The sequence below is a fragment of the Prunus mume genome, linkage group LG3, assembly GCF_029339155.1.
Source record: "Prunus mume cultivar Tortuosa linkage group LG3, ASM2933915v1, whole genome shotgun sequence".
NCBI lineage: Eukaryota > Viridiplantae > Streptophyta > Magnoliopsida > Rosales > Rosaceae > Prunus > Prunus mume.
In genome coordinates this window covers 18,129,935-18,157,888 of record NC_142700.1, presented here as the reverse complement: position 1 = coordinate 18,157,888, position 27,954 = coordinate 18,129,935, and the positions used below count along the sequence as shown (strand labels likewise).

At 38.6% G+C, this 27,954-nt stretch overlaps 3 protein-coding genes and 1 pseudogene across 3 annotated transcripts; 2 read left to right on the top strand and 2 right to left on the bottom strand.

Annotated features, from left to right (window-relative positions):
* The first annotated feature begins 3,548 nt into the window (after positions 1-3,548).
* Positions 3,549-5,294, top strand: LOC148918966 (uncharacterized; annotated as a pseudogene).
* A 5,559-nt stretch (positions 5,295-10,853) lies between these two features.
* On the top strand, positions 10,854-11,510 carry LOC148918965 (uncharacterized). The gene has a single exon (XM_089048748.1). The coding sequence runs from the start codon at positions 10,854-10,856 to the stop codon at positions 11,508-11,510; it is 657 nt and encodes a 218-aa protein (XP_088904874.1).
* A 4,559-nt stretch (positions 11,511-16,069) lies between these two features.
* LOC103326754 (receptor-like protein 7) lies at positions 16,070-19,558 on the bottom strand. Its single transcript, XM_016792945.2, is given in 2 exon segments — positions 16,070-18,383; positions 18,385-19,558. Coding segments are annotated over 2 exon segments (2,976 nt in total). The 5' UTR covers positions 19,156-19,558; the 3' UTR covers positions 16,070-16,178.
* A 3,182-nt stretch (positions 19,559-22,740) lies between these two features.
* Positions 22,741-26,604, bottom strand: LOC148918964 (OVARIAN TUMOR DOMAIN-containing deubiquitinating enzyme 2-like). Its single transcript, XM_089048975.1, has 6 exons — positions 26,418-26,604; positions 25,435-25,516; positions 25,283-25,328; positions 24,632-24,691; positions 23,933-24,048; positions 22,741-23,237 (listed from the first exon to the last, which is right to left on the bottom strand). The coding sequence occupies exons 2-6, from the start codon at positions 25,497-25,499 to the stop codon at positions 23,183-23,185; spliced, it is 342 nt and encodes a 113-aa protein (XP_088905101.1). The 5' UTR covers positions 25,500-25,516; positions 26,418-26,604; the 3' UTR covers positions 22,741-23,182.
* Positions 26,605-27,954: the final 1,350 nt, after the last annotated feature.

Sequence of the window (27,954 nt, the reverse complement as noted above, 5' to 3'; positions counted from 1 at the left end):
TCACAACTGGTTCCTTCAATTTTCATTATGTTCAAGCTTGTTTAAGAAATATAGAAGCTACTCATTTTTTCTAGCAAATATTGCAGCCCCTGAGAGCTCCACGAGGTTAGGAGATTCACATAAGGATATGTAGTAGGCAAGGAAAATAATGCAACAAACTTTTTAAATATTTAAATCAAAGTAAATTTGATTCAATAAGCTTTAGTAGTACAATCAAATACATCCACAAGACATATAAAAAGAAACATATTGTAAACCGGGCATCCCTCTCGTGGTGCAAGTGGCCTTAACCTGGGTTAAAGTTAAGGCTTACACCAAATCGCGTGGTTGAACTACCTTCCGGAGATGATCTATACACTTTGAACAATTATCATAATAGGAGCAGACTGGGTGTATCCTAGTTGAACCCCCTATGATGGCTAAGTCAGAAGTAATTTAAAGGTGGAGAGAGAGATGTAGGGTTTTTAGGTGAGAATACTTATTACCTTTGTCCTGATACAGGGGAAAGGTATTTATAGGGGGGAGAATGGGGGATCAATATCCAAGGAAGAGATATTTATCTCCCTCTTCCCCCTGGTGGGACTAAAATACATTAAATGACTTCTCTTGTTCACCATGCTATCTGACAGGGATTAAGTGGCAGAGCAACACATGGCTTTGGATGTGAGGCACATTAGTTGATCCTTCTCCATCACCAGGCTATTTATCAAGGATTAAATGTTATGCGACACCTGGCTTTGCAGTTGAGGCATATTAATGATCCTCTCCATCGCCGAGTTGTTTATCAAGCGGAGGGAGTGATTGACTCGACATGGGTCTAATCGTGCCTGTCACACACGGTATCCCGATGGTCGTCGGTGTTCGCATGCCCGATCATTGATTCACACTCTCTGTCAAGTTTGGCTAGGAGGCCTTTATCGACACCGGGTAGTCCATATGGTCGGTCGAGTATAAGGGCGATCTAGTCTCTTATGACCACGTGGTGTTCTCGATAGGCTAAACTACGGTGTTGGTATGAACCATTAACACATATAATTATCGGGCTGGGTTCGGAGAAGGAGACATTAATACCATCCCCGGGTTGTACCCGTTGGGGATTTTTAAAATTCGGAAATCCCCATACTCGATCCTCGTTTGACCCTAAAATCTTCCCCCGTTAAGACCGAGGACCAGACGGGAATTTCTACCATCCCTAGTCCTGAATATATAAACAGTGGCCCTTTCCCTTTTAATTTCAAAACCACCAAACAAGTAAAGGAAAAAATAGGCACAACAAAAGGGAAAGTTTCATTGGTGCACTTAGCAACTCTAAATCCATCCATAACTGTGTCCAAAATAAATAAATAAAGAATAATCCAAATCAAAACGTAAACATAAACAATGAAATAATAGTCTCATAATGCAAGGTTCGTTGGAAAGGCGATAGTTTTGTAATTTATTTATATTATTTGGGGGAAAATTGAGCAATGCCCCCTGAACTATAGGTTATGTTCCAATTTGCCCTTTAGACTTCCAATTTGGTTCTATCCATTAAATTGAGGGTCATTTTTGTCCCTTTCAGTTCAAACTTGTTTGAACCCACCTTCACCATGTATGACTCGAGCCTCTCACCCGATTTCATGACTTGCGTATCTAATCGAGAATAAGGGTTTTAGGTTGAGAAAATTGAAGTCAATGCTTGATTAAAACATCAATTGAAGTAAATGGCCCAAAAATTAGTCATGTGCGTTGCAATTGATGGAAACTAGCAGAAAACTGTAACAAAGCAGAATGTTTGAGGGATATTAACACAAACTTAAAGTTGAGGGGGTTAAAAATAAATTGAAAATTCGGACGGCAAAGTGGAACAAAATTCAGAGGCCATGGTTATTTTTTCCACCTATTTTTTAATAGTCGTGGAATAAAGTAAGAAATACATCACGACCCCAAATAAATAAGCCATTTGGCTATTAGAATTGACAATAGTGACAATGGTAATCGACAAAGTGGGAGGTAGAAAAGTAGAAGAAAATGTAATTAGCCAACATTACTATTGTGGTTATGCCCAAAAAAAAAAAGGGAGATTTTGGAAAAAGCAAAAGGAGAGAGAAATTTTTTAAAAGAAGTTAAAATGGACAAAATTGCCCTTACTTATATTTGGATTTCCTAAGGAATCTTTTACATTTTCATGTCTTTGATTTGAAAGTTGAGAGGTTTTTCTGTCTTTTTCACAAAAGCTTTGGTTTTTTCCAAAAGTAAAAGTTTTTTTTATGGCTAAAACCTAAATTTACTATAAAAAAAAAAAGATAAAAAAAGATAAAAAGTCACAGCTCACTATAAGAGATATAATCAACTATCCACAAAGACTATGCCAGGGCTTAGGTAGTCTATCTTTTCTCTAACCCACCACCCCAATGCCATTAGAACTAGAGCTCCTTGGGAATGTATTGGACCAATTGTGCAACATATATTGTTAATAGGTCCTCACCGATAATAGAACTAAATTAGGATTTAGGAAAGTGTGTGACAATACAAGTAGATCATTCTGTCACATTAGGAATAAATTTTCCACATCGGTTTATGATGTACTACCTGGATATTCTTCTCATCTATCGTTGTTACCATCCAAATGTTGGTTTTTGTTGTCTCATTTTCTTTTTTTCTGTTTTTTCTTTTTTTGTGTGGAGAGAAAAGCGATAGTATATTGTTGGAATATAAGTAACTAGTACAAAAATCGGGCATGTATTCGGGGATTAGGTGAGTGTCTCTATACCTATGATATTTAGGAACCCCATGATCTTCTCTTTTTACTTATCTTTTGTGGCTTAAATTTATCTTGCTCTCTTTTTCTTTGTATCTAGGTTAATTTGGAAACTATTTATTTATTTTTCACTAATGCGTTAGAAATTGATATCATCAATAAGTTGCATATATACCTGGTGACACTTTTGTCCTTGATTCTTTGGTTTTAATAAATTATTCATTTACCTGAAAAGAAAATAAGTCGCGTTATTGATGGTAGATTATTCATGATATTTTTGTTTTTCAAATTATGCAATTTATTTTTTACTAGTACTTCATTAAATGTTCTCTTTGATAATTGAAAAAAACTTGATCCGTTTCCTTAGTTAAAGATGTTTTATTACCACCATAGAATTAATTGTTTTGCATAATTAATTGTTTTGAATTTTCACCTTTTTTATTTATTTATCATAGAAAAACTTTCGAAATTTCTTTTTTTGTAAACAAGAATTTCCTTAAATTAATATAAATGACTAAAACTTTTACAATAGTGTAAAGTAAATCAAACTTTTTCATTTTTTGTTTCTTATTTTACCTTTTAACCAATCAACTATCCCAATATTATAGAGTGATAGTGGGGTAAAAATAACTCCATTTGGGAATAGGAAAGAAAAAATATTTTTTTATTCTCATTTTTCCGCATGGTTTTTACTTCATCATGGGTTTTACGGATATGAGTTTCACCTAGCTTGACCACCAGGGCACAGCACCGACCTTCATTTTGGCATTTTGAACGTAAAAAAGAAGAGCGTTAGCACCACAACGCATTCCCCTGCTTCTTTCGTCTTTCTCTCTCTCTTTGTTTCTCTACAAACCCTAAACCCTGATCACTGCACTGCACTCCTTAGTTTCCAAAACTATTCTCTCTCTTTTTCTCTCTGTTCCGAGTGTTGGGTTGAGTGGTTTAAGAAGAAACGAGTTCTTGCTATGTTTTTCTGCCACGATCGAGTGGTTTTCTAGGTTCAAGAAGGTGCTCTCTCTCTCTCTGCTTCTTTGCAACGATTTGTGATTTTTGGGTTTAAAAAGTAGCGAGCGGGTTCTTTCTCTCTCTCTCTCTCTCTCTCTCTCTCTCTCACTGTCCGAGAATTGTGCGAATTTTGGGTTTTGGAGTCGAGAATCGAGAATGGCGTCGTCTAGTCGAAATCGAAAGCGTAAACAATTGGGGGATGGTGTTGCTCCGTTTGAGTTTCGGTTTCAGACCCAGAAGAGAGAGAGGTCTTCTAGGGTTTTGGAGAGCCAACGGATAGTAGTTGTGGATGAAAAGACAACTGCTTCTCTTCCTCTGCTCAAGGGTTTCTCACCCAAACAGGGCAAGATCATTCCTTTGGCTTCGTCTGCTAGAAAGCGTAGAAAATCGGAGGAGTTGGGGTTTGATGGTCTCTGTCAGACCCAGAAGAGCAAGAGGCAAAAACTAGGTTTTGATTTTGATTGTTCTGAAATTTTGGGTTATCTAATGAACCTCCGCCATGTGAGTAGGTACTTTGAGAAGCCTGTCGAGAATTTGCCGAGTTATTCCCACGACATCTGGAGGCCCATGGATTTCGGTACTGTGAAATCAAATTGGAAAGTGTCTACTCCAACGCTGATGGATTTGCGGCTGATGTGAGGCTTACCTTGTCAAATGTTTTAAGATATTATCCGCATGGGAGGATTGAGCAGGCAGCAGCCAAGCATCTCAGTGGTGTTTTTGAGAGCAAGTGGAAAGAAGCTGTGGAGAAAAACCCCAAGTCTTTTTGTCCTCCACCTCTGCCCAAAGTCAAGGGTTTGGCAGCGTCACCCAAACTGAAACAGGGCAAGACCTCTTCTTCTTCTAGCGTTCTTCGAAGTCAATGGCTTGAGGTTTCTGATTCTCAGTCAGTTGATTCAACCAAACACGATGACTTGCCCACCCTTGTTGATCATGCAATGGATCAGGCCTCAGAGAATCTTTCTCCACGTAAGGCTAGCCGAATTCATGTACTGAAGCTACGTTTTTCAGGTACAATATTGAAAGCAAATAAGATACTTAAGGGTGTACCTGATTCTCCACCAAGGAGAAAATCGATGCAGCGGATGAAGCAAAGGGAGTCGGCTCGTCGTGCCATTTCAAATATGGAGAAGTCAGTGCAATTTGAGGACCCTTTATAGGATCTCAAACAACTGGAGATGTTGCGGCTGTGGCAGTGAAGAGGTCAACCTCGGATTGCCTCTTAAGAAATTGGGTGTATACCTCAAGCAAGATGATAAGTTGCAAGGTCAAGATGAGGAGGCCTTTTTGAATGGAGATTGGGAGAAATCTGGTGGGACTCGGAGGAAGGTGAGATTTGTTCATGAAGTATAGAAGCTGAGCATAGGTTATAGGCCACCTTGGCTCTGTTATTTGTTGTATATGATATGATGTATAGGTTAGAGTTTCCACTTTGTAATTAATTGATTACCAATTCTTTAATTTCTAAGAATAAAGAAATTGAGGATGTGATTCTGATTTAACAAATTTTTTCCAAGTCGAATAATATTATTGAAGTTTCCATTTCTGTTTGTTCTCTAATTCGAATTTGTTTCTGGCTCTATATTTTCTCTGTTTGAGGAAGTTGGTTCCTGTATAGGCTATTACTTTCCATGTAAATTTTGGCCATATACATCATACATTATACAGACAAGGCATAATGCAGACTCTTATGGGAAAGTTCTTGTTTCATGGATTCAAAGACCTTTGACTCCAATGGATGCCCCCTGAATTGGTTTAGGATAGCTTGTCGTAATGGCTGTTTGACATCAATCGCTGTAAATGATGCTGGCCTGGTTGGTGAGTTCAGCTCTTCAGCCTTTACTAGCCTTAAAATGCTTCCCAATTTGTCGATTTCAAACAACCAATGGACGGGGACCATCTCAAAGTTGAGGTATAAAGATGTTCGAATGACGAAGAATCAAATAAGTTTATGGTGTTCGAATTACAACACCAGCAATCCAGTAAGGAAGCACAACAGAATAACTAATCTATGATATCACATGAACAAGAACACCAAGATTGTCCCAGATGTTGATACCAACAGATAAACAAAAGTTAAAATATACAATACAAATTGAAATAAAACAGCAAAATGCACAATTGAACAACAAACAAAAGATAAGCTTATCAGCCACAGATCCACCACCATAACCAAAACCCTCAAATCCGTCAAAAGCTGAGAGAACAGAAACCATGAAATAGGAAGGATGTGGTGCAAGCACTTGAGTTGTAGCACTGCCGTGGCTCTACACAACTTTCGAGATTTACACGAGAGATCGCGTTTCGGATTAGCCGCAATATCCAAGAGATGCAACCAGATCGAGATGGAAGAGTGAGGACCCCTTCACAGTTGAAATCGGCACCTAGAAGATAAAAACAACCAATCGGGGGATAGCCAAAGGACATCTTTGAGGGGAAAGGTATAGTGAAGATTTTGGGATGCAAACAGGGAAGGGCATGATGCCACATAAATGGCAGTGAAGCTCGAAAACATCACCACCGAAGAGAGAGCTACGGAGAGAGAATCGTCGAAAGGCTAGCAAGATCCAGGAGAGGGTTTATGAACTGTGGACTACTCCAGTTAGACTTGTGGAAATAACCTGTGAGGTTATGTTTTAAAGACGAGGCGTAGAAACAATGCGTTTTTAATCTGATATATGAGGCGTAAGCCTTGAAGCAATGATGCATAAGCCTTTTGAACATTAATTTAATTTAATTAAAAAAATTAAAAATAATAAAAAATGGATAAATTGTACTACTAATTCTTATTAAACCAAAATATTTTATCAAATGTGTAAAGGGTATCTTGAAAGGAGAGAAAACGTAAGAACGAAGCTAGGGTTTAGGGGCTAGGGTTTCCTATCATTGTGTCTTTTGGCCAGGTAGAGTGAGTCCTGACATCGACTTCTTCGTCCACGTCCACTTCTCCAGCGACTACGGTGGGGTCGAGCCCTGGCTAATGGATATGGAGGAGTTGGAAAATCGGTTTAGGTCGAAAGTTCTTGGGAGAGAGAGAAAGAAGGGGTGAAACTTGGCAAGAAGAAGTTTACGATACTCTCTTAGGGTTCCACTACGATCTGGTGGTGGAGGTGTTACGCATCGGTCAGTCAATCGTGATGCATTTATTAGCGTTTTCAGCGGGTTATGGCGGGCGCCGAGGGTTCGTTTGGGAGATTGGGAGAGGCGGCTTCCTTCGCGCTTTGTGGGGTTCGTGATCGGGTAGTCTTTGATATGGAGCCTTGGTCTTTTAGCAATTCCTTGGTCTTGTGCGGAATCGTGTCGCTGGGGTATCGCGGTGTCTTATCTACCGGGTGCAGGTCGGATGCATGGCCTCCCATCGTTAAGCATGCCGGTCTCGGTGACAAAAATTGGAGTCTGATTGGTCAAATCTTGGAGGTCGACAAATCAATGGGAGAGGCATATCGGACGGTTTGTGCGAGTTCGTTATTGTGATGTCGCGGCAATACTTATGCAGGCGTGTGTTGAGTTCGGTGGAGGAGCGATGGGTAGACTTCGATCGAGTTCTTGCTGAATATTGCCTACTTTATGGTTGCTTGGGCACCTCACCGGGCGGTGTGAACTGAAACGAGAGAGCGGTAGAGACTAAAGCGATGACCATGTCGAGTTGCAGTACCCATATTGGGATTTGGAGGCGCTTGGAAGATTTGCGGGGTAGAAAATTAAAATTGATGCTAAGGATCGTCATTCCACTCGAATCGACGGGGTTGGACCGCCCTTGGGGCGGCGAGGGAGCCGAAGCGTCTTGGGAAATAGAGGCGGGATGAGGGCGAGTCGTCGGCATGAGCGCGAGGCGGTGATCTCCCGCGATAGTAAGGATGGGAGAGAGTCGGCTGCGACGATGGCGTTGAGCCTAAACGCAATCTAGCTGGAATCATACTCTGGCTCAGCGGGATGAGGAGGAACAACGAGACAATTACGTGGCTGCTTATGGCCGAGCTTCTTCATGCACGAGGGGATGTGCATGACCTAGCGGATAATCAGGATGAGAGTGGGATAAAGTATACCTATGGCCATGACCAAGTAGGAGTCCATCTGGAGGAGGTACAACATTCTTTGGAGAATGGGAGTGAGATTGATCTTAATGTCGCTGCTGAAGATACTCTTGAACCCATTGGACTTGGTATACTGGGGATAAGTGGTGCGAGGCGGTGATGAGACTAGTGAGAGAATTTGCCTCCTGCTGACTTGATCCTTTTAATTTAGGACCACTCATTGAGCGGACGATGGCGGTAGAGGAAAAGAAGCGTGGGGATCAACGAATGGAGGAAGATGAATTTTATTTGAATGAGGGTGGTTGTCAAATTGCTCGAATGGCAACTGATACATCAGGTGTGGCGGAGTAGACCAGCCGTAATAGGTCTTCAGATTGTCATGAAAACACTCGTATGGAATCAAAGTATCAGAGGGCTTTGCGATTCAAATTTGGTGGAGCTTACACGGCTCCACTCGGTTAGTGATTTTCTTGGAGACTAAGAATAAGGAGGCGGAAGCTTGAGTTTTAAAAGAAGGTTGGATATATCGTACATGTATGCGATGAGCGCGCATGGATTTAGTGGTGGTTTATGTGCTTTTGTAAGGACCCACAATTGATTATTGTCAAGTATTGATTGTTTTATTGAACTTTTAATTCAAGACGTGAAAAAAGGAGATTTATGGAGGCTAATGGTCATTTATGCTAGTGTTGACGCGAAAACACGTGCACAATAGTGGTTAACTTTTCAAACAAGGTTGGTGAATTTTCGTAACCGATTGTTCTTTTGGGTGACTTTAATGACATCCTGCAAGCTACGGAAAAGCAAGGGGGTACTCCCTGCAGCACAAGTAGTATGCGCAATTTTAGGAATTTTGTGGTCAACTGCGGGCTGCTCGATTTGGGGTTTGTTGGTTACCCTTTTACTTGGAGCAATAGGCGAGAGGGAGGACGTATACAAGAACGCCTTGACCGTGCTTTGGCATCATCCTCTTGGGTGCATCGCTTTGGGGATGCCAAGGTTTCACACCACTTGGCATCAGGCTCTGATCATGCTGCGATTCTCTTGGAAGTGGAGCCGGTCCAAGTGAGACATCAGAGAAGATTTATTTATGATAATAGGTGGGGTAAGGAAGTGGGTTGCCGAACAGCTGTACAGGATAGTTGGAAGTGGAATTGTAGGGGCTCTGCGTGTTATCGATTGGTGGAAAAATTAAAAGCAGCGCGGGGGAATATGCTGCAGTGGAGGAGGGGTGCCAAAACAAACACACAATGGAGAATTCGAGAGCTTAATAAGGAACTTCAAATCTGTTATCAAGCGCCGGAGTTTGATCGGTCTATGGTTTGTGCGTTGGAACGAGATCTCAAAGTGGCTATTAAAGAAGAAGAAGTATATTGGAAGATGAAATCTAGAGTCCAATGGCTTGCGGAGGGTGATAAGAATACGAAGTTTTTTCATGCCAAAACTGTGACGCGGTGGCGACGAAATAAAATTAGAGGCTTGGAGAATGAATTAGGGGAATGGCATGATGATGAGAAGGGGATACAAGGCATTGCAGTTAGGTATTTTGAACAGCTCTTTACATCTTCGACTTTTCTCCAGTTTGAGGAGATTATTAACTGTGTGGATCATCGTGTATCGGAACAACACAATTTTGAACTCACTCGAGAAGTTACAGCGATTGAAATTAAAGAGGCTCTATTTCAAATACCTCCAACCAAGGCACCCGGCCCGGATGGGCTCACTGGGGGGGTTTTACCATAATTATTGGGACATTGTGGGAGAGGATGTGGTGGCTGCAGTTTTGGCATTCTTCCGAACAGGGCATATGTTGAAGAAAATTAATCATACCCATGTTGTGTTAATCCCAAAGGTGGCGAGTCCTACTCGAATGACACAACTACGTCCGATCTCGTTATGTAATGTCATATATAAAGTGAAATCGAAGGTCTTAACGAATCGCCTGAAACGGGTGCTTCCCCACGTTATTAGCCCGAATCAGAAGGCATTTGTCTCCGGTCAGCAAATAACGGACAATGTCTTGATTGTCCATGAAGTGCTCCACTCATTAAAGACAAAAACACGTGGGGCGGAGTCTGATATCGTGATTAAGTTGGATATGGCTAAAGCATACGATCGTGTGGAATGGCCCTTTCTACTAGCCATGATGCGGAAGTTGGGGTTTGATAATCGCTGGTGCAATTGGGTGATGGGGTGTGTCACTACAGTTTCTTACGGTATTATGGTGAACGGTATGCCGTTAGGTTTTATCCAGCCTCAACGCGGTTTGCGGCAAGGGGACCCATTGTCTCCATATTTGTTCTTGTTTTGCACGAAGGGACTGATAGCGCTACTACACCACTTTGCGGGGAAGGGGTTGTTGCATGGTATCAAGGTGTCAGTGATAGCCCATCGCTCTCACACATTATTGCGGATGATTGATATTATTATTAAAACCGATGGAGAAATAGATATAGTTAACCACGTCCTTGATTTGTATGCAAAGGCTCTGGCGAGTTAACTGACAAAAGTTCTCTCTTTTGGTACTAATTGTTACTAAGAAACATGTGATAAACGGCAAGACATTTAAATATTCCCAGTGGGGTTTGGGAAGTACTTGGGACTCTAATCTGAGTTGGCCACTCTAAGAAGGTGGTGTTTGAAGAGATCAAGGAGAAGGTGGCGCACGGTGCATGGATAGGGAGAATTTTCTAACCATGGTGGGAATGAGGTGTTGTTGGCGGTGGCACTTCTACCCACATATACTATGTCACCTTCCTACTTTACATAAGGTGTGTGTGTGGATATCCTTCGTGCGCTCTCTTCTTTACGGTAGGGCACCAAGGTCTGGTAAGGGTTACTTGGGCAAAATGGAAGACAACGGCACAAAGGAAGGATTGTGGGGGTTTTAAGGACTGTTTTGCTTCAACCGTGCTACGCTTGCCAAGATTGGTTGGCGCTTATTATCACAACCAAGTTCACTGCTTCATCAGGTGCTGCAAGCGAAATATTTTCCTAATGGTTCTTTTGAAGGCAGGCTTTGGAAGCCGTCGTGGGGATGGCGTAGTATTTTAAAAGGCTGGCAGGTGTTAATGGCAGGGCTAAGATGGCGTATTGGAGACCGGAAATCAGTCCATGTTACGCGAGATTCGTGGTTGCCGATGCCTTACCACTTCACAGTTAGGGCACCATCACCTTTGCTGCTGGATAAGGTATCAGATCTTATTGATCCTGTTATGCGCCAATGGGATGTGCATACGGCATGTCGTGTATTTAACAAAGATGAGGCTGATTCCATTCTGGCCATGGCGCTTAGTCGATTTGGATGTTCGGATCGTTTGATGTGGCATTTTACAAAATATGGGCTTTATACTGTGAAGTCGAGGTATCGAGTGGCAGTGGAGTTGGAGTCCAATGGTCTCCTTGGAAGACGAGGGGATGGAGGAACTAGTGTTGATAGAGGAGGAGGACGACTATGGAAATTAATCTGGGAGCTGAACGTAGCTAGCAAGATTCGTCACTTCATCTGGAGATGTTGTCGGAACTATTTAGCTGTGCGATGTAATTTGAGGCAGCGGGGTATGCAGGTTGATTTGGCATGCCCATCCTGTCAGAAACCCAATAAGTCGGTAGCCCATCTCCTGTTCCAGTGCAACTATGCACAGCTATTCTGGTTTGCATGCCTCATTCAATTAGATGTTCGGTCGTTGCAGGGGGACCTTTGCAGACATATGGTTGGAGTTGTGTGATCGTTTTGCATAGGAGTCTATAAGGGATGAACTGCTGAGATCCATTGCATACGGGCTTTGGCGGCTATGGAAGTGCCGAAACGGTTTGGTATTTGAAGGATTCGATTCACAGTGAAATTGTGGAGATCATGATCAAGCAGCAAACTGAATTTTTGCAGACTAGGGAGAAGGGAAATGAGACGACACCTTCCCAAGGAGGTGGCGGAGAACATCGAAGCATGGGCACTCAACAATGGTCCTGCCCTCCGATTGATTTTGTTAAAATCAATTGTGACAGACATGGACATCACAAACTGCGTGGTGGGTGGGGTTGGGTGATCGTGATGCATCAGGGTGTTTAAAGGTGGGGTGAAGGAGGTGTCGATGCGGCCTTTGCAATAGTTCTTGAAGGCCGAGGCATTACGGGTAGTGCGTGTGTGCGGGAGTGGACGGTGGGCGGTGAGTCTTCGGTCGACTCAAGCTCATGATTGATATCTTTGAAAGGGTTGGTTTATTACGACTCGGGTTGAAGGCATTGTGCATGATATTAGATTCTGATCGGTGGATCAAGCGGTGGTGTTGTCTTTTGTTCCTAGAATAAATAATAGGTGGCACATTTAGTTCGCGCTGCGTCCAAAACCCATGGTGCGAGTTAAGTGGCGGGATCTCCCCCTTTATGGTTAATTAATTCATTGGCAATTGATGTATCCTCTTTTACTGTTGAATGAAATGGAATTATCGTTCTGGAAAAAATAGGAGTCTACAATGGGCAGACCTGAGACATTTAAGGCCAAAATATATATATATTCTATCAAATACAAGTATTAATTATCATTCAAGCGTAATAAGCAATCCCAAAACAGAAAATACTTATTCAACATCAAAAGAAAAACTCAATTCATGCATCCCACTCCTCATCACGAAACATCAAATGCTATGATATTTGGCATTTATGTGTGGACTTGAGTATTATTTTTAGTGGATTTTATGGATATTGTGTTGTTTGGAAAAAAATAAAATAAAAAACTAACATATATATATATATATGTATATATACATGAATCTAGTACAAAGAGAATTACATACTGAGGATATCTGAGAGAGGTCCATTAAAATTAATGAGAGAATTAAAAGTGATCAGATTATCCATTAATGTATTTATTTAGAAGAAAAATAAAAGTATTGTTTGTTTCAGTGGGGGTTAAAAGGCATGATGTTTGCTTTATAAGAAAAAAACACCCAAAGCGTGCGTTTAAGAGCATGTGGCGCCATACCCAAAGCGGGAAAGGTGCCTTAGCGAGCAAGACACCTCAGTATAGCAGATGCGACCTGGTTTCATGGTGGTTCCACCAGCTCGGCAGGCAAAGCCCAGCCAGCTGCTGTGGCAAGTCGATGCAATCTTGTCGACGTCATAATGACGTCAGCAACCCCAAAAAAATAAAAATAAAAATAAAAAAAACCAAAAATTTCAGAATTTTTTTAAATAAATACCTAGACATATTCTTTACTTCCCACACAAAAAACTATATACAAATTCATCTCCTCATATCTCATATGAATAGTATTTGCCTTAGACTTGCCCTAGACTTAGCTCTCATGGGTGGAACCACAAATGCAAAGGCTGACACTATTCACGGAATAGTGACAGCCTTTGCTTGCCCTTGCCTTAGACTTAGACCTTGTGGGTGGAGGTGCTCTAAGGCACTCAGTTCCCAAAAAAACTTAAGTAACTAGATGAAACGACGTGGTTTTGTTAAAACAAACCCTTACAAAAAAAAAAAAAATTCAAGCGAGGTCGCCTTCTTCCTTGCGCTCGCTTGCAGAGACGGTGCTTCTTCGCGCCTTCCATGCCTCGCCACGCCTTGCTACGCTAAGCGTGCAACAAGCTAAACATCCATACGCCTAAGGCGATTTTCCTCTTCTCCGACGCAAGACGCCTTGAAGCGCTTTAGGCATGCTTTTGAAAACACTTATAATTTAAATCTACGAGACGAAGATTTGGTCAGTGGAAATGCTCTCTGGGGATTTTCCTTGCAAGTGGCAATCAAAGAGTCCAAGAGTTGGCAGAGAAGAAGAGATATTCTTGAAGGAATCAGGTACCACTGAAGAAATGTCAACATCAGACAGTTGAAGCTCCTTAAGATTGGTTAGGTTTTGAACAATTCTGTTCAAGCCATCAGCTAGGGAGAGATTGAGTGAAACTAGAAAGGTTGGAAATTTCGGAAGGGATTAGGCCACTGAAATTGGAGTCAGAGAGGTCAAGGTGAGTCATACTTACAAAGCCACCAAATTTGGACGAAATTGAGGAACCTCTGAAATCATTTTCAGAGAGATCTAGCCTCTTGAGATGGCCAAGAGAGAATAAACTGCTATTGAAATGGATATTGCCTTGAAGCCCGCCAGAACCAAGGTTGAGACCGATCACATAACCAGTCATCTTTTCACAAGTAACTCCATTCTACCAAGAAATTGTCCTATTAGAATAGGAGTGAAGGGTATCAATAGAAAAGGAGTTTTTGAATGGTCACCACCGCTTCATATTGGGCCACGTTGCATGTACGCACTCACCCACTCATTAGGCAATGTGGATCACATATATATTTGCGAATGCTTGTGCCTTTTTCCCTCATTTTTGCCCTTAAAAAATATCCCTCAATGTCATTTCTATTTTGATAATTATAATCTTATAGTTTTATAATTTTAGCAATTAAGTCCGAATAAAGGGTAAGCATTCATTTTTCTCCGTAACATATTTCACAGATTTATTACCCATATTTGTTTTGACTAAATTAAAGACTTCAATTATATGAAAGTAACGAGTTGAGAACTTATGTTCAATTTTTTAGGCTTAGATACTAAAATGGTTCCTGTGTTTTACTACGTTGGATAATTTAGTCCCTGTGTTTTTAATTTGGCAAATTCGGTCCTTGTGTTTTGGACCGTTATTCAATTTGGTCATTCCGTGAAAATTGCCGTTATATATGAACATAATAATCTTTTTTTTTTCTTTTGAAAACCTATAAAGCTTTTTTAATTAAAAAAAATTGAATTGATTTAAAACTATATCAATAACATAACACTAGAAAAATAAAAATAAAAACATGAATAAAAAGGATGGGCATAGTCAGGGAGGGTAAGTGCTGCTTAGCAAGTGGAGTAGTGGAGAAATGGCTACGCAATGGTTGGATTAGCTAGGGAAGATCTTGCTGGGAGCTGGTCGGGGGGTAATGGCCTTTTGCTTTTTGTATTTGAGAGAGAGAGAGAGAGAGAGAGAGAGAGAGAGAGAGAGATTAGGGGTGGGATAGATTAGAGTTGGGGCCTTTGGGTGGGGAGAAAGTGGTTGGGGTACGTAGGGATAGACAAGGTTGTGGGTTGTTGCTGGGGAGAAAAAGGGGAGAGAGAAGGGAAGGTGGCTGAGAAAGGCAAATTTTTCTATTTTTGTTTAGTTCTTAATTTTTTTAATGAATATTTAAATAATTAAAAAAAATTAACTGAAAATTAACAGATTGGATCAGATTAACTAACGGTCGTGAGCACAAGGACCAAATTGGCTAAATTATGTATTGAAGAAGCCGGAAACGAGTATATCATAAATTCACCATCAAAATCGTTCTTGACTTTTGCTCCCTTCTTCAGCTCTCATTAATTCTTCACGATTTTGTAAATTGGCTAAATTGGCTAAATTAAAAACATGGGATTAAATTAGCCAATGTAGTAAAACACATAGACCATTTTAGAATTTAAGCCATTTTTTTAAAGTTTGTCCAATTTGCTGTCAAAATATGTCACCCACACAATCACTTGTTGTGGATTAATTTTTGTATTTTTCTTTTTAAAACTTTTGAACTGTTCAAAAATGTCATATGTTCTGCACAATGTCACGAGGTCCATAGTGCTAAGATGGCAAGTACTTGAGTTTGTTTCCTGCAAAATCAGCAAGCAAGCATCTTTTGACATCGAGGGTGAAGCATCTATATTGTCAGATGGGTGTAACTAGGAAATTATTGTAACTAGTTAGTTACCAGGCTTTGATTTGATCTTTGGTCTTGTTTAGTATCTTTGGTCAATACTTGTCCAAAAATGCCAAAAAAAGTTTGGATAAGGAGAAAAAAAATTGTTTGGAATTTTAAAGAGGTATCAAAACTTTCGTTGTTTGTCTTTCATTGCTTGCTCAAAAAAATCAGCCAAAACGCATTGCACCTTATCCAAACGATCGAGCTGAGAAACATGTACACCGCTACAACTTGCAATTGTACTTGCACTCCCAAAGGGCATGCCACGTACACTCCTCAATCAGAATTGATTAATTAATTGTCAATTGCATGGTCATAGTCAATTTTTAAGTTGATTCGTATTGTACCCTCAGTTTTGTGGGCAAGTACTACTTAATTATCCATGCTATTTAGTGATTTAATTTTTTTCATTTCCTCGTATTTTTTGAAATGAGAAGAATTATAGGAGTATATAACATAGTTGAGCCAAATTACGTGTATTGATTGAATTGATTTATCAATTGTGTTTGACAAATTACAAGATGCACGAACAATTATTCTACTTTAACAAAAGTAAAGAGGATCCTCTTTTCAAATTCATGCATATTTATTGGCGCTTTGATATACTAAAATATTCATGAAAAATGATATACAATATGAAAATATATAAACTTTTGGAATGGTTTCTTCAAGCACGTCATTGTGTGATTTTCATAATTCTACGACGTTGCTTTCTTCCTACCACTTTAACAAGCCAATCTGGTGTTCCATTAGAGAGTACAAGATATCCCACAGATATTCCAATTACCACACCAGATGCATACCCCATCAACACTACCTTCCAATCAAAACCATTCCCATACTCCAAATCTTCCTCTTGTTGGAATGACGATAGCGGTGATTGATGTGCACTGCATGTTTTAGAAAGTGGCAATCCACACAATCCTGTATTTCCACTATATGAATCATTTTCAAATGTATCAAATTGCTTGCCATGAGGTATGGGCCCCACAAGTTGATTTTTTGAAACATTGAACTTTGATAGTGACGTCAAATTTGCCAGTTGCTCCGGAATATCACCAACAAGTTTGTTTGAAGACAGATCTAACCATTCAAGATTGCTCATTTCGCCAAATGATGGTGGAATTGTACCTGTAAGCTCATTATGAGAAAAGTTAAGCCCCTTCAATGATTTAAGCTTACTGATTACACTTGAAATCTCTCCTCTGAAAGTGTTGTTTGAGAAATCAATAATTGTGAAGAACGTCAGGATCTTCTCCATTTCAAATTCGATGCCTTTAATTGTCACTGCCACAGTATCCTGATAGTAGCCCTCTCCCATATATTTCAGTCCATGTTCTTGCGAGTTTATCATCGCCGTCAAATGTTCAAAATATTTTGTTGGCAAAAGACCGCTAAACCGATTGTTGGAGAGGTCTATGATATGCAATTTTTGGAATGGAAACTTAGTTTTTGGAAAGCATATTTCACCATAGAATTTGTTAGACCTCAAGATAAGAACCTGCAACTTTGGAAGATATTCCAGCCAATTTGGGAATGTGCCTTGAATTTTGTTGTTTCCAAGGTCTAGAACTTCCAACTCTCTACATGTGAGCAAAGTTGGTGGCAATGACCCTTCCAACTGATTTTCATTAAGATCAAGATTTCTCAAAACGTTTCCCTTAGAAAATGTGTCAGGAATCACGCCATGAAATTTATTATTCCGTAAATTCAAAACAGAGAGGCTCTGACTGAAATTCACTATGCATTGATGAATTTTGCCACTCAATTTATTATTGGACAAATCGAGGATTTGAAGGCTACTTAGGCTGCAGATCGTTGGAGGTATCTCTCCAGTGAGTTGATTATTTGATATGAAAATGTAAGATGTGGAAGGTGATGGAATTGGAAGCTCTCCTTGGAGAGAATTGTTGCGAAGGTCAAGATACTTTAGTTCTTTCCACCGAAGCGGTCCTACAGTGCCAGTTAAAGAGTTGTGAGAAAGATCCAAATACCACAATGAATCTTTCCCCAAATCCAACAACCATTTGGGAATGTCGGCGTGGATTCGGTTGTGGGAAAGGTATAACCTCTCCAAATTTTGTGAGCTTCTTAGAAAGTATGGGAACTCACTTATGTTACAAGACGACAAATCTAGTAACTCAAGTTGAGGCCAGGTGTTGTTACTCAAATGGTTGAAGCTCAAGGATAGATGATTAAAGGAAAGATTAAGGGATTGAAGATTTCGAAATTTGGAAAACTTTTCAAACTCCAATGTGCCACTCAACTTATTGGATGATAGATCAAGATTCGTAACCTTCTCAAGATCAAAGATTGATCTTGGAATCAGGCCATCCAGCTTGTTATCCCCTAAATCAAGGTATTCCAAAGAACGAGATTGGAACTCAATGATATTACCGCTGAGTTGGTTACTTCTAAGGTCTAAGCCCTCCAATGATGGCAAACTACCTAACCAAGATGGTATTGTTCCGTTGAGTTGGTTCCCAATTAAATAGAGCGTGGTTAAGTGTCGAGGAATAGGACCCACCAGTTGTTGTTTTGAAAAATCATATAAAGAAGAGTTCGATGTCGAGTTGCTATCAACTTCTGGAAACTGACCGACATAATTGTTGTCACTAAGATCCAAGTAAGTGAGCCTCTCACTGTTTAAAAAGAACGACCATGGGATTTGGCCACCGAAACTGTTAAACGAGAGGTCCAACCACATGATTTGTGAGAGGTTACCAGGTGATGTAGGATATGATCCTACAAAACTGCAATTGTTGAGATACAAACCTCTTAAAGACTTGAAATTTCTTGTCAGATGATGCCAATCTACTAAGATTCTTGTATAAGAGAGATCCAACATCTCGAGCGGACTACTCCAGTTAGGCTTGGGGGAAATAACCTGTGAGGTTATAGTTGTAGCCTAAATCTACGAGTCGAAGATTTGGTCGGTGGAAAATGCTTTTTGGGAATTTTCCTCGCAAGTTGCAATTAGCGAGTTCAAGAGTTTTCAAAGAAGAAGACAGATTCTTGAAGGAATCGGGTACAACTGATGACATATCAACAAATTCCAAATTAAGCTCCCTAAGATTGGTCAGGTTTTGAACAATTCTGTTCAAGCTAAGAGTATCTAGTCTTACATAATTTAGGGAGAGATTGAGTGAAACCAAGGTGGAAAGGTGGGAAATTTCGGAAGGGATTGGGCCATTGAAATTGGACCAAGAGAGGTCAAGGTGAGTCATACTTACAAAGCCACCAAATTTGGACGGAATTGGGGAACCTCTGAAATCATTAGAAGAGAGGTCTAGCCTCTTGAGATGGCCAAGAGAGAATAAGCTGCTATTGGAATGGATATTGCCTTGAAGCCCACCAGAACCAAGGTTGAGACCGATCACATGACCAGTCATCTTTTCACAAGTGACTCCACTCCATGCGCAACAATCCTTGCCTTTCTGCCAAGAAATTGTCCTATTAGAATAGGAGTAATAAGGAGCATTACTAATAGAAAAGGAGTTCTTGAATTGAAGCAAAGCAGAGCTGTCTTCAGGATGGCATAAATGCCCTGAAGAAAGAGAAGAGGAAGAGTTAGAGGATGATGAACAAGTAGAGTCGAATTGACAAGTAGTAGAGAGCAGGAAGAGGAGGCAGAACCATGACAACCAAGCCATCTTTCTTTAAAAATCTAAAGTATATAGTTATGTGATAAAACAGTTGTGAGGAATTCCATACTGGATATGTTGATATTTATAACAAGCTTAATGAATAGTAATTTATAATCTTTAAAGATAACCAACCAAGCATCATTGTAAAGTTTGACGATAATTGACATAGGCATTTCTGCGTGTTAAAATGGGTTCCACCTGTTACCTCCAACCTGTACTAATCAAATTGTCCAAATATTGAACACGCACAGAACGAGTATCAAAAAATTGACCATCAAAATCGTTCTGGCTTACCATTGACTTTTGCCAATTGACCATCAGAAACTCACCAGCTACCAAATTCCTTTTGCCTTCCATTCATCAGCTACCAAATTCCTAAACATGTATCATTACTAACTTTGAAGAAGCAATTCCTAAACATGATAATCCTTTCTTCTACTTTTGAAAATCAATAAATAAATAAATAAAAATTTAAAATTAATTCAAAAACATATTGCAACTTAATTAGAAAAAAGAAAACAAAAAACAGGATGGTCGTGGTCGGGGAGGGAGGGGCTGCTCAGCGATGGCTGAGTGTGCTGGAAGATCTGGGCAGCGCGACTGGGATGAGACCAATGGCCAGAGAATGGTTGGGTTGGTTGGGGGTAGGGAGAGTTTGGATGTGGCTGTGGCTTGGGGATTTGGGGCTTTTGGGTGTGGATGGGGAAACTAGCTGGGGAAAGTGAGAAGAGAGAAGGGTGTTGCTGTTGAGATTAATTATTTTTATTTCTTTTAGCTTTTCAATCTTATTTTTATTTTCGTAGTTATTTATTTTTTTAATTGAATTCAAATATTTTTATTTTATTAATATTTTAATAGAAGTTTAACGGATTGAATTACATTAGCTAACAGTGCTAAACACATGGACTAAATTGGCTAATGGGATAAAACAAAGGAACTATTTTAGCATTAAAGCAAAAAATTTATAACAAACAATTAGAGCATCTACAATAGGCTCCCTAAATCATCTCATTGGACAAATTTTATGGAGAAATTGAAAAACATTTGCACCAAGTCTTTGATTTGTGGCTGTCTTTGGTGTTGGTAAAGTTTGACAATAAGGTTGTCCCATTGTCACACAGGTGTAGGTCCATTGTTAGCTGCTGCACCAATTTGAATTGTTGGTGACATTATTGAGGGTGAAGGCCTACGTCTATTCATCTAATTGGAAAAATTTTGCGCCATGTCTTCGATATTTGGTCGTCTTTCGTCTTAGTATGCATGTAGGCATTTATGCGTGTTAAAATGGGCACCTTAATTTTCATTGACTTGCAAATCTGAGTTTATAATTGACCATCAAAATCGTTCTTGTCTTCACTAGTAGTCACCAGTGACTTTTGTCCACTTCTTCACGCTTTCATTAATTCTTCTCAGCTGCTTCTCCATGGTTTTGCTTGTCTTTTCACATAGTTGGGTGTCCTGCAACATGTACTGATCAAGTGGTCCAAATATGATTCGAATTTGCGTATTGAAGAAGCCGGAACGAGTATTCATAAATTGACCATCAAAATCGTTCTTGACTTTTGCCCCCTTCTTCACTCTCATTAATTCTTATCATCTGCTTCTTCATGGTTTTGCTTGTCTTTTCACATAGTTGGGTGTCCTGCAACATGTACTAATCAAGTGGTCCAAATATGATTCGAATTTGCGTATTGAAGAAGCCGGAACGAGTATTCATAAATTGACCATCAAAATCGTTCTTGACTTTTGCCCCCTTCTTCACACTCTCATTAATTCTTATTATCTGCTTCTTCATGGTTTTGCTTGTCTTTTCACATAGTTGGGTGTCCTGCAACATGTACTAATCAAGTGGTCCAAATATGATTCGAATTTGCGTATTGAAGAAGCCGGAACGAGTATTCATAAATTGACCATCAAAATCGTTCTTGACTTTTGCCCCCTTCTTCACGCTCTCATTAATTCTTCATGGTTTTACTTGTCTTTTCACTTTCTGTCTCCACTCTTAAGCATTTGATAGGCCTTCGGCCTTTAGTCCAATCTCTGAAGGAACATTCAGAACAACTTCATAAACAAAAATTTCTTTTAAATTTTCATTTATGAAAATCCATTATATTTCTCTAGGGCTAAAGAAAAGAAAGGAGTTAATAAATAAAGTCATCAACATAAAAATTAAAAAATCCTTTAGATAAAATCTAAATAATATAAAAATTAAATCCTATATAAAGCTAGCTACTACAAACTCTCGGCCACAGTTTCTTTGAATCTTGCTCAATCTTTCACATTTTCTTTGATGCTCTCTCTCACATTAACATGCTAGAGTTTCTTGTGCCTTCCATTCATCAGCTACCAAATTCCTAAACATGTATCATTACTAACTTTGAAGAAGCAATTACGGCACTAAAACATGTTAATATTGCACTAATTTCATTACCTCATTGAACTTTTCCGCAACGTTGTGTTGCCATGAGCTATGGGCCCCACAAGTTGGTTTTCCGCAACATTGAATTTTCAAGTGTTGTCAAATCTGTCAATGGCCCAGGAATCTCACCAACAAGCATGTTTGAAGAGAGATCTAACCATTCAAGATTGCAAAAATTGCCAAATGAGGGTGGAATTGGACCTGTAAGATCATTATGAGACAAGTTAAGTCCCTTCAATGATGTTTAGGAAGGTCCAGAGAAAGCCGTTCTACTTCTTTTTGGATTCGAGTATTTATTAACCTTAGTTGTATAGTTAGGAGTTCATTATTAAAGAAATATATACAACAATTAATTTGTATAAGTACCATGAATTTGTATAAGTCCCTTTGTTTTTAATTTGGTCAATTTGGTCCACATGTTTAGCATTGTTAGTCAATATAGTCCATTACCGTTAAAATTGCCTTTAAATAACATGATAATCATTTCTCCTTCTTTTGAAAATCTATAAATAAAATTAAAATTAATTTATAACAATTGAATTAATTCAAAAACATATTGCAACTTAATTGAAAATCTTTCCCGACTTCCAACAACCATTTGGGAAGGTTCCCTTGAAATCGATTGTTGGAAAGGTTTATCTTGTACAAGTTAATTTTATGTTGAGGCCAAGTATTGTTACCGAAATTGTTGAAACTCAAGGATAGATGGTTAGAGGAAAGATTAAGATTGTTGGAACATACTAAGAAAATACAATTATCAAATGCATTAACAAAAGAAATCATATTAAGATGAAAAATAAGAAATTAGAACACGCGTATTATTGTAATTAGCAACTGAGAAAAAATTATGCTAATCACTATTAAGAATTTTGTAATCACAAAATAATATAAGAATCAGATATTATATACGTCAATTAGGTACAAAATAGAACTATATTTGTAATTTACCTCCTCCTTTACATTCTTTCTTCTCATGTGCTTCTGTACGGCTTTGGTTATCTTTCCACTATCTGCCCCTACCCTTAAGCATTTGGTAGGCCTCAGTCCTTTAGTCCAATCTGTGAACGAACTTTCAGAGAAAATTCATAAACGAAAAACAGAAGGAGAAAAAAGAAGGTACCAACTTTTCTTTGTAGTAAAAGATGGAACAACTGTAACATTATGAATGGCAATAAAAAAGAAGGTAAAGGGTATTCGATCGATTCACCAGATTCCATTTGACCCATAAAATGATGGGAAACCTGCTACAACAGTACTTTTCTATGTTTGTTCTTTTTGTTTTTTGTTGGTACAGTACAACATTTCCCCAGACTACATAGAATCACAACATTGGCCTTTTAATAATCCAACGTTACTTATACTTATTTGACGGACCATGAAACAATAAGTGAATACAAAGGTATTACACTGCAATGAAATTGGGACTATATCTATGTTATCTGTATTCTTGAAAGTTGACATGCCCTGCGCTCGTGCATGCTCCACAGCCTCCGGAATATTCATCGAAATTTATTCAGTATACTAAGGCTAATGGAAATCTCATGCGCACAACCACACATTTAGAAAATCAAAAGAGGCAAGTTAAGAAATAACCTTCTGGCCGACTAGTCCAAGTTAGCACACCCCACAGCGCAAAGTGAAGTTGGCAGTGTCAGTGTATCTCCTTTTACTGAGAAGCAGCATCATGGTATTAACGCATAATTTTGGTATACCTGAGCTATACGTGTAGTAGGAGCACAAAATGGAACTAAGAGCGACGAAACACATATTACCTCAAGCATTTTGATAACATAGTAGGCAAAACATGGGAAAAAAGTTCAAACAAAATTAATCTTTTTATCCCCTTTTTTCTGTTGGATAGGCATGGATTGAAAACTTTACATACAGGCTAAACACATCTGACATGTCCTATAGTTCTCAATCATCTTAAGTCGAGAACAAATTTATTGATTATTATTTTGAAATGTTCATACACCAGATTTTGCATGCACAGAGTAATAAGCGTGCACTGTTAGTACTATTTAGGTTCGACAACTAGGATGCCCTCAGTACATAGAGATCTGGAAAAAATTTCAAGACAGTGTACTAGAAGTTAAAAAATATTGTCTCTTCAACTTGTATAGGTTTGTAAACTAGGTTGGTCGATGCATAGTGAACTAGAAAACTTCTACACACTGAACTACATGTTTAGAGTGGAAGTATCAGAAATAATCCCCTAAATCACATGCTCTGTATTTTTTATCATCTCAACATGCTAATTCCAGACTAAAAGCCCAAGGAACATTTAATGTTTTCACATATTATGTGTAGTAGTGTTTGTATGTGCACTATGGAAAGAAGCCACCATGAAACCTTAAGCACTACCTTTGTTGCTCTTTCACAAGATTAAGAGCGAGCCCGTCAACCGGCTCAATGGTACTGTCCTTAACTGCAAATATAGTCTGATCAAACTCCTCTGGAGCTCCCCCAAAGGGTGACATCTGAGACAATACAATGCAGAAACCAATGACCATTAACGGGGAAAATTTAACCTCAATCAGAAACAGAGGAGAGCAAATGTCCACAAATAAAATAGCTTAAAAATCAGTAACTATCTTTGTTTTAACATATATTGAAAATTAATTCACATCAATTATAAATCATGAAAAAGTACAACTCGAAAAGAGCAAGAGCCAAGACCTAAGAGGCAAAGTCTCTCAGCACATAGGTAAAGAGAGCATGGGAAAAAGGGAAGATTCAATAGCCATTGAGCAGTCTGTGTTGTTGTGAAAGAGATTAACATTAGATTTGTTAGGGAGATACAGAGCTGTGGCACTCAGGCGATTTGAGTCCTATGTGCTTACATGTTTGGCGTTAAAATCTCAAAAAACATAGGAGAACTTGGTTGGATGTTGAAAATTGGGATTTATTTAAGGGCATTTGGTAAAACAAGGAAACCACATATTTCCAAAAAATTGGTCCTACTTGAGGCCATAGTGAAGCCACTTCTTAATTATCCGTCCACACTGATAACCAGTAAAATTCATAAACAGAAAATTAACATAAATCATCAGAACCACATACAGCTAAAGCATTGTAATGAAGCCCATCATAGATCAGCAGAGCCCTTTCGGAATACTTCTCCTGTCAAAAGTACCCCATATGAAAATGAGCATAAACATCTGACAAGATTAATATACATGAGAAATCACTACAAATGCTATTTCTTGAGCAGTCAATCTTATAGACAAGTGGCTACACAAACTATTTCTTGAACAGTCAAGGCGCAAAAACTTTGTCAAATATATCAACAATGTGCAATACTTTCAAAGAAGACATAAGCCAGTATTGTATAATGAAGGTTCGGATACTTAGTTGGCTATCAGAAATAAGCAAAACTTTCACAAGAAAAGCTTTTCATTGTTCATTTTGTTTCATAACCAATATTCATATACGTAGGAAAAGGAAAGTTTATTTATTTTTAACAAACCTCCCAACTTCTGAGAGTCAAGAATCCAAGCACAATACTATTCATTTGGTTTACCGAGAAATGCTTCAGAATACTTAGTTGGATCACTTGCTACTGTTATTGCTATAACCTTCACATCATGGATGACCATAAAATGATCAGGAAGTATTGCACTTATGCATGCTTAATACAAACATGGAGCTATATATGCACAAAAACTGACCTTAAATGACGGGTGTACTTTTAATCCCTGAATGTTCATATACCTGTCTCAACTCAGGAGCTTTTTTCTTGTCATGGTCCATAGCATACCTACAAATGAAGGGTGACTATTGAATAGAAAAATTGACCTTAAATGACACAGCTCAGTTCATTGCAATAGACAATGGATAGAATAGAAGGTTGTATTGGAGCTTACCCAACCGCATTGAAGAGGCAACTATTGTCTGAGGGAATAACCCTTCTTACTACAATACCTTCCATATTATAAATATTTATACCTGAAACATTTTAACAAGTTGAATATTTCAAACGATGATGGTTTTATAATAGACAAGCACAAGCCAAAGAACTCAGAGAAGGAAACACATGAATATTTATTTCAAAAATATGGACCCAAAAAGCATTGAACTCCATAGAAGTGGTTTGTGTGAAGAAGAAACCTTTTGTGATTACAATGGAAAGGAGAACAAAGATTATTAAGATACAAAAAAAGATAGGAGTCCAATCAAAAGTAAACATCTACAGAGAAAGAAAAGAATTACACATAAAAACTTCCTTAAGACTGAATCCTAAAGTTACAGAAGTATGAGACAATACGAAAAGAAGGCTGAGGACTCAAACAAAACCCAACATCACATATTCAGCAGCAGACAGCCAAGTACCAACCAGAACCAGATTCAATTACTGGTAGCAGCAGGCCATGATTGAAAACATTCAAAGAAAAGGAACAAATATAATATAGTGTACAGAAATGAAATATTACAAATTTTTATCAGGAATGAATCTGAAATGAATGAAAAAAAGGAACTTTAAAGAATCCATACTCTTATCAGTTCTTTAAGGTGCCAATAAATGAACCTAATATGTCAAAAGCCTACCCAGAAAACCACCCAGTTATGTGCACCCATAAACAAAACATATTATCGAAATAAATCCTCAAATAATTCCACAAAGGAAACCAACCTTCAGACTTAGAAAGCCAATACCAAAGCTATAAAACAAACCCAGAGCTGAATTTGAAACCACCCAAAAGCATAAATTGAAAAAAGATGACAAATAAATAATGTGGCAATGAAATTTCCAGATCCAGTAAAAGTATTCGTACCAAGAGCAGCATATTCAAATAGACATGATACAATTTGGAAGAGAAGAGGAAAACAGATAAGAAAAAGAACTCACTCTGTTTCTTCCTTTTTGGCCTATAAGGTAATGGTAGTTGAGCAAATACTTTGACGAGGAGGTGGTGGTCGCCTGCCTGGTTTTGGCTATGGCTCCTGTGTTTTGATGTCGTCTTCCTTTTTTCTTTTCCCTTCTTTTTTTCATTGGGGAGGGAGGGTGGAGTTACAAGTTGAAGCCCAGGTCCTACTGAGCATTAATATGGGGCCCATGGTCTATCTTGCGTTACGGTTTTCTGCAACTTTCTCTGTCACACTCGATTCTCTCGGCAGTGGCACCCAATCATTCTATTTACGATAACGTATCATGCTGTGGGTGATTAGATTATTACAAGGACTAAAATGAAGTAAAATACGAGAAAATGCGTAAATTAAGGTTTAAGTAGATTATTACCTTGATTAAAATTAAGCGAAATACAAGAAAATAAGTAGATTATAAATGCAGAGAATTGGGATCAATGTCACATTGGTTCCTGTGTTTGACCTCTTTGGAAAATTTAGTTCGTGTTTTTCAATTTACTTATTGTATTTATAGTTATTTTTTTATTGATTTAAAAAATATTCATTAACCTTTAACGGAAAAGTTAACAGAAAATTATAAACTAAAAAAAGAACACAATTAATTAAAAAGTATTAAAAAGTAAAAAGAAGTGTAAGTGGAGGGAAATGAGTGGGAAAATCAACTCCCAATATATACAACTAATAAAACACTTTTGACATTTTAGCCCATACCATACCCAGTACAAATATATATTTAATTAAGAGTGCTGCTATTTTCACTCTTTTTTTTCTATTTCCTTAGAAATTATTGTATAATTTCTCCAATTTCCCTACCCACATCACTTTTCCACCCACCATGTAAGTTTGAAAAAATACAATCTTATATTTCCACCCACCATTATTCCTAAAATACCTTTTAATTATTAATTCAAGCAAATTCTCTTTCATTTGATTTTTCTCATAATTAAAACATGGGAGTTATATTTTCTTTGCGTTCTATTCTTTTGATGATTTTTCTTGTGTGTTTTGTCATTGTAGAGTGAATTTTTTTTTCCTATCTTTATTTAACTGCCGAATAAATTTTTTTAGGGGTTGGGTTTGTTTAATTTGAGTTCGATTATAGGTTTAAATGATGCAAAATCAAAACAACTTGCTACAATAATAGGTACATGTGGGAACCGAGGTGTCTATGGTTGTTCTATATTGTCTTGGAAGTTCATATTCGCTGTTTGTGCAAATAATCTCACGGGAGAATATTCGCTTCTAGATCTTTCAACCTTCGATCTTCCTTCTCTCTCTTCCTCGATTCCTGTAAAACAGATTGGAGTAAATAGACCACACGGGGGGTCTTGGCCAAAGGCCCTCCGATGCCTAAGTTAGTTCGAGTGTTTGTAGAAAAACAATAGCTAAGCAAATGGTACGGAGTAGTGTTTATGTAGGGTGTGAATCAAGGCCGGGGTGTGTGGTGGCGGAGCCGTGTGGAGAAAATATGGAGAGTGGAGAGGGAGAAAGAGAGAGCTTCGGGTATTAGGAGTAGGTTT

Bases quoted from the DNA above. Each gene is read 5' to 3' on its own strand.
- LOC148918965 (XM_089048748.1), top strand. From the start codon at position 10,854: ATGGCAGGGCTAAGATGGCGTATTGGAGACCGGAAATCAGTCCATGTT.
- LOC148918964 (XM_089048975.1), bottom strand. From the start codon at position 25,499: ATGGAAGGTATTGTAGTAAGAAGGGTTATTCCCTCAGACAATAGTTGC. The intron at 24,692-25,282 runs GTATATGAACAT...TACTTTTGACAG, and splicing joins AAGCTCCTGAGTTGAGACAG to GAGAAGTATTCCGAAAGGGC. The intron at 23,238-23,932 runs GTAGTGCTTAAG...GCTGCTTCTCAG, and splicing joins CTTGTGAAAGAGCAACAAAG to TAAAAGGAGATACACTGACA.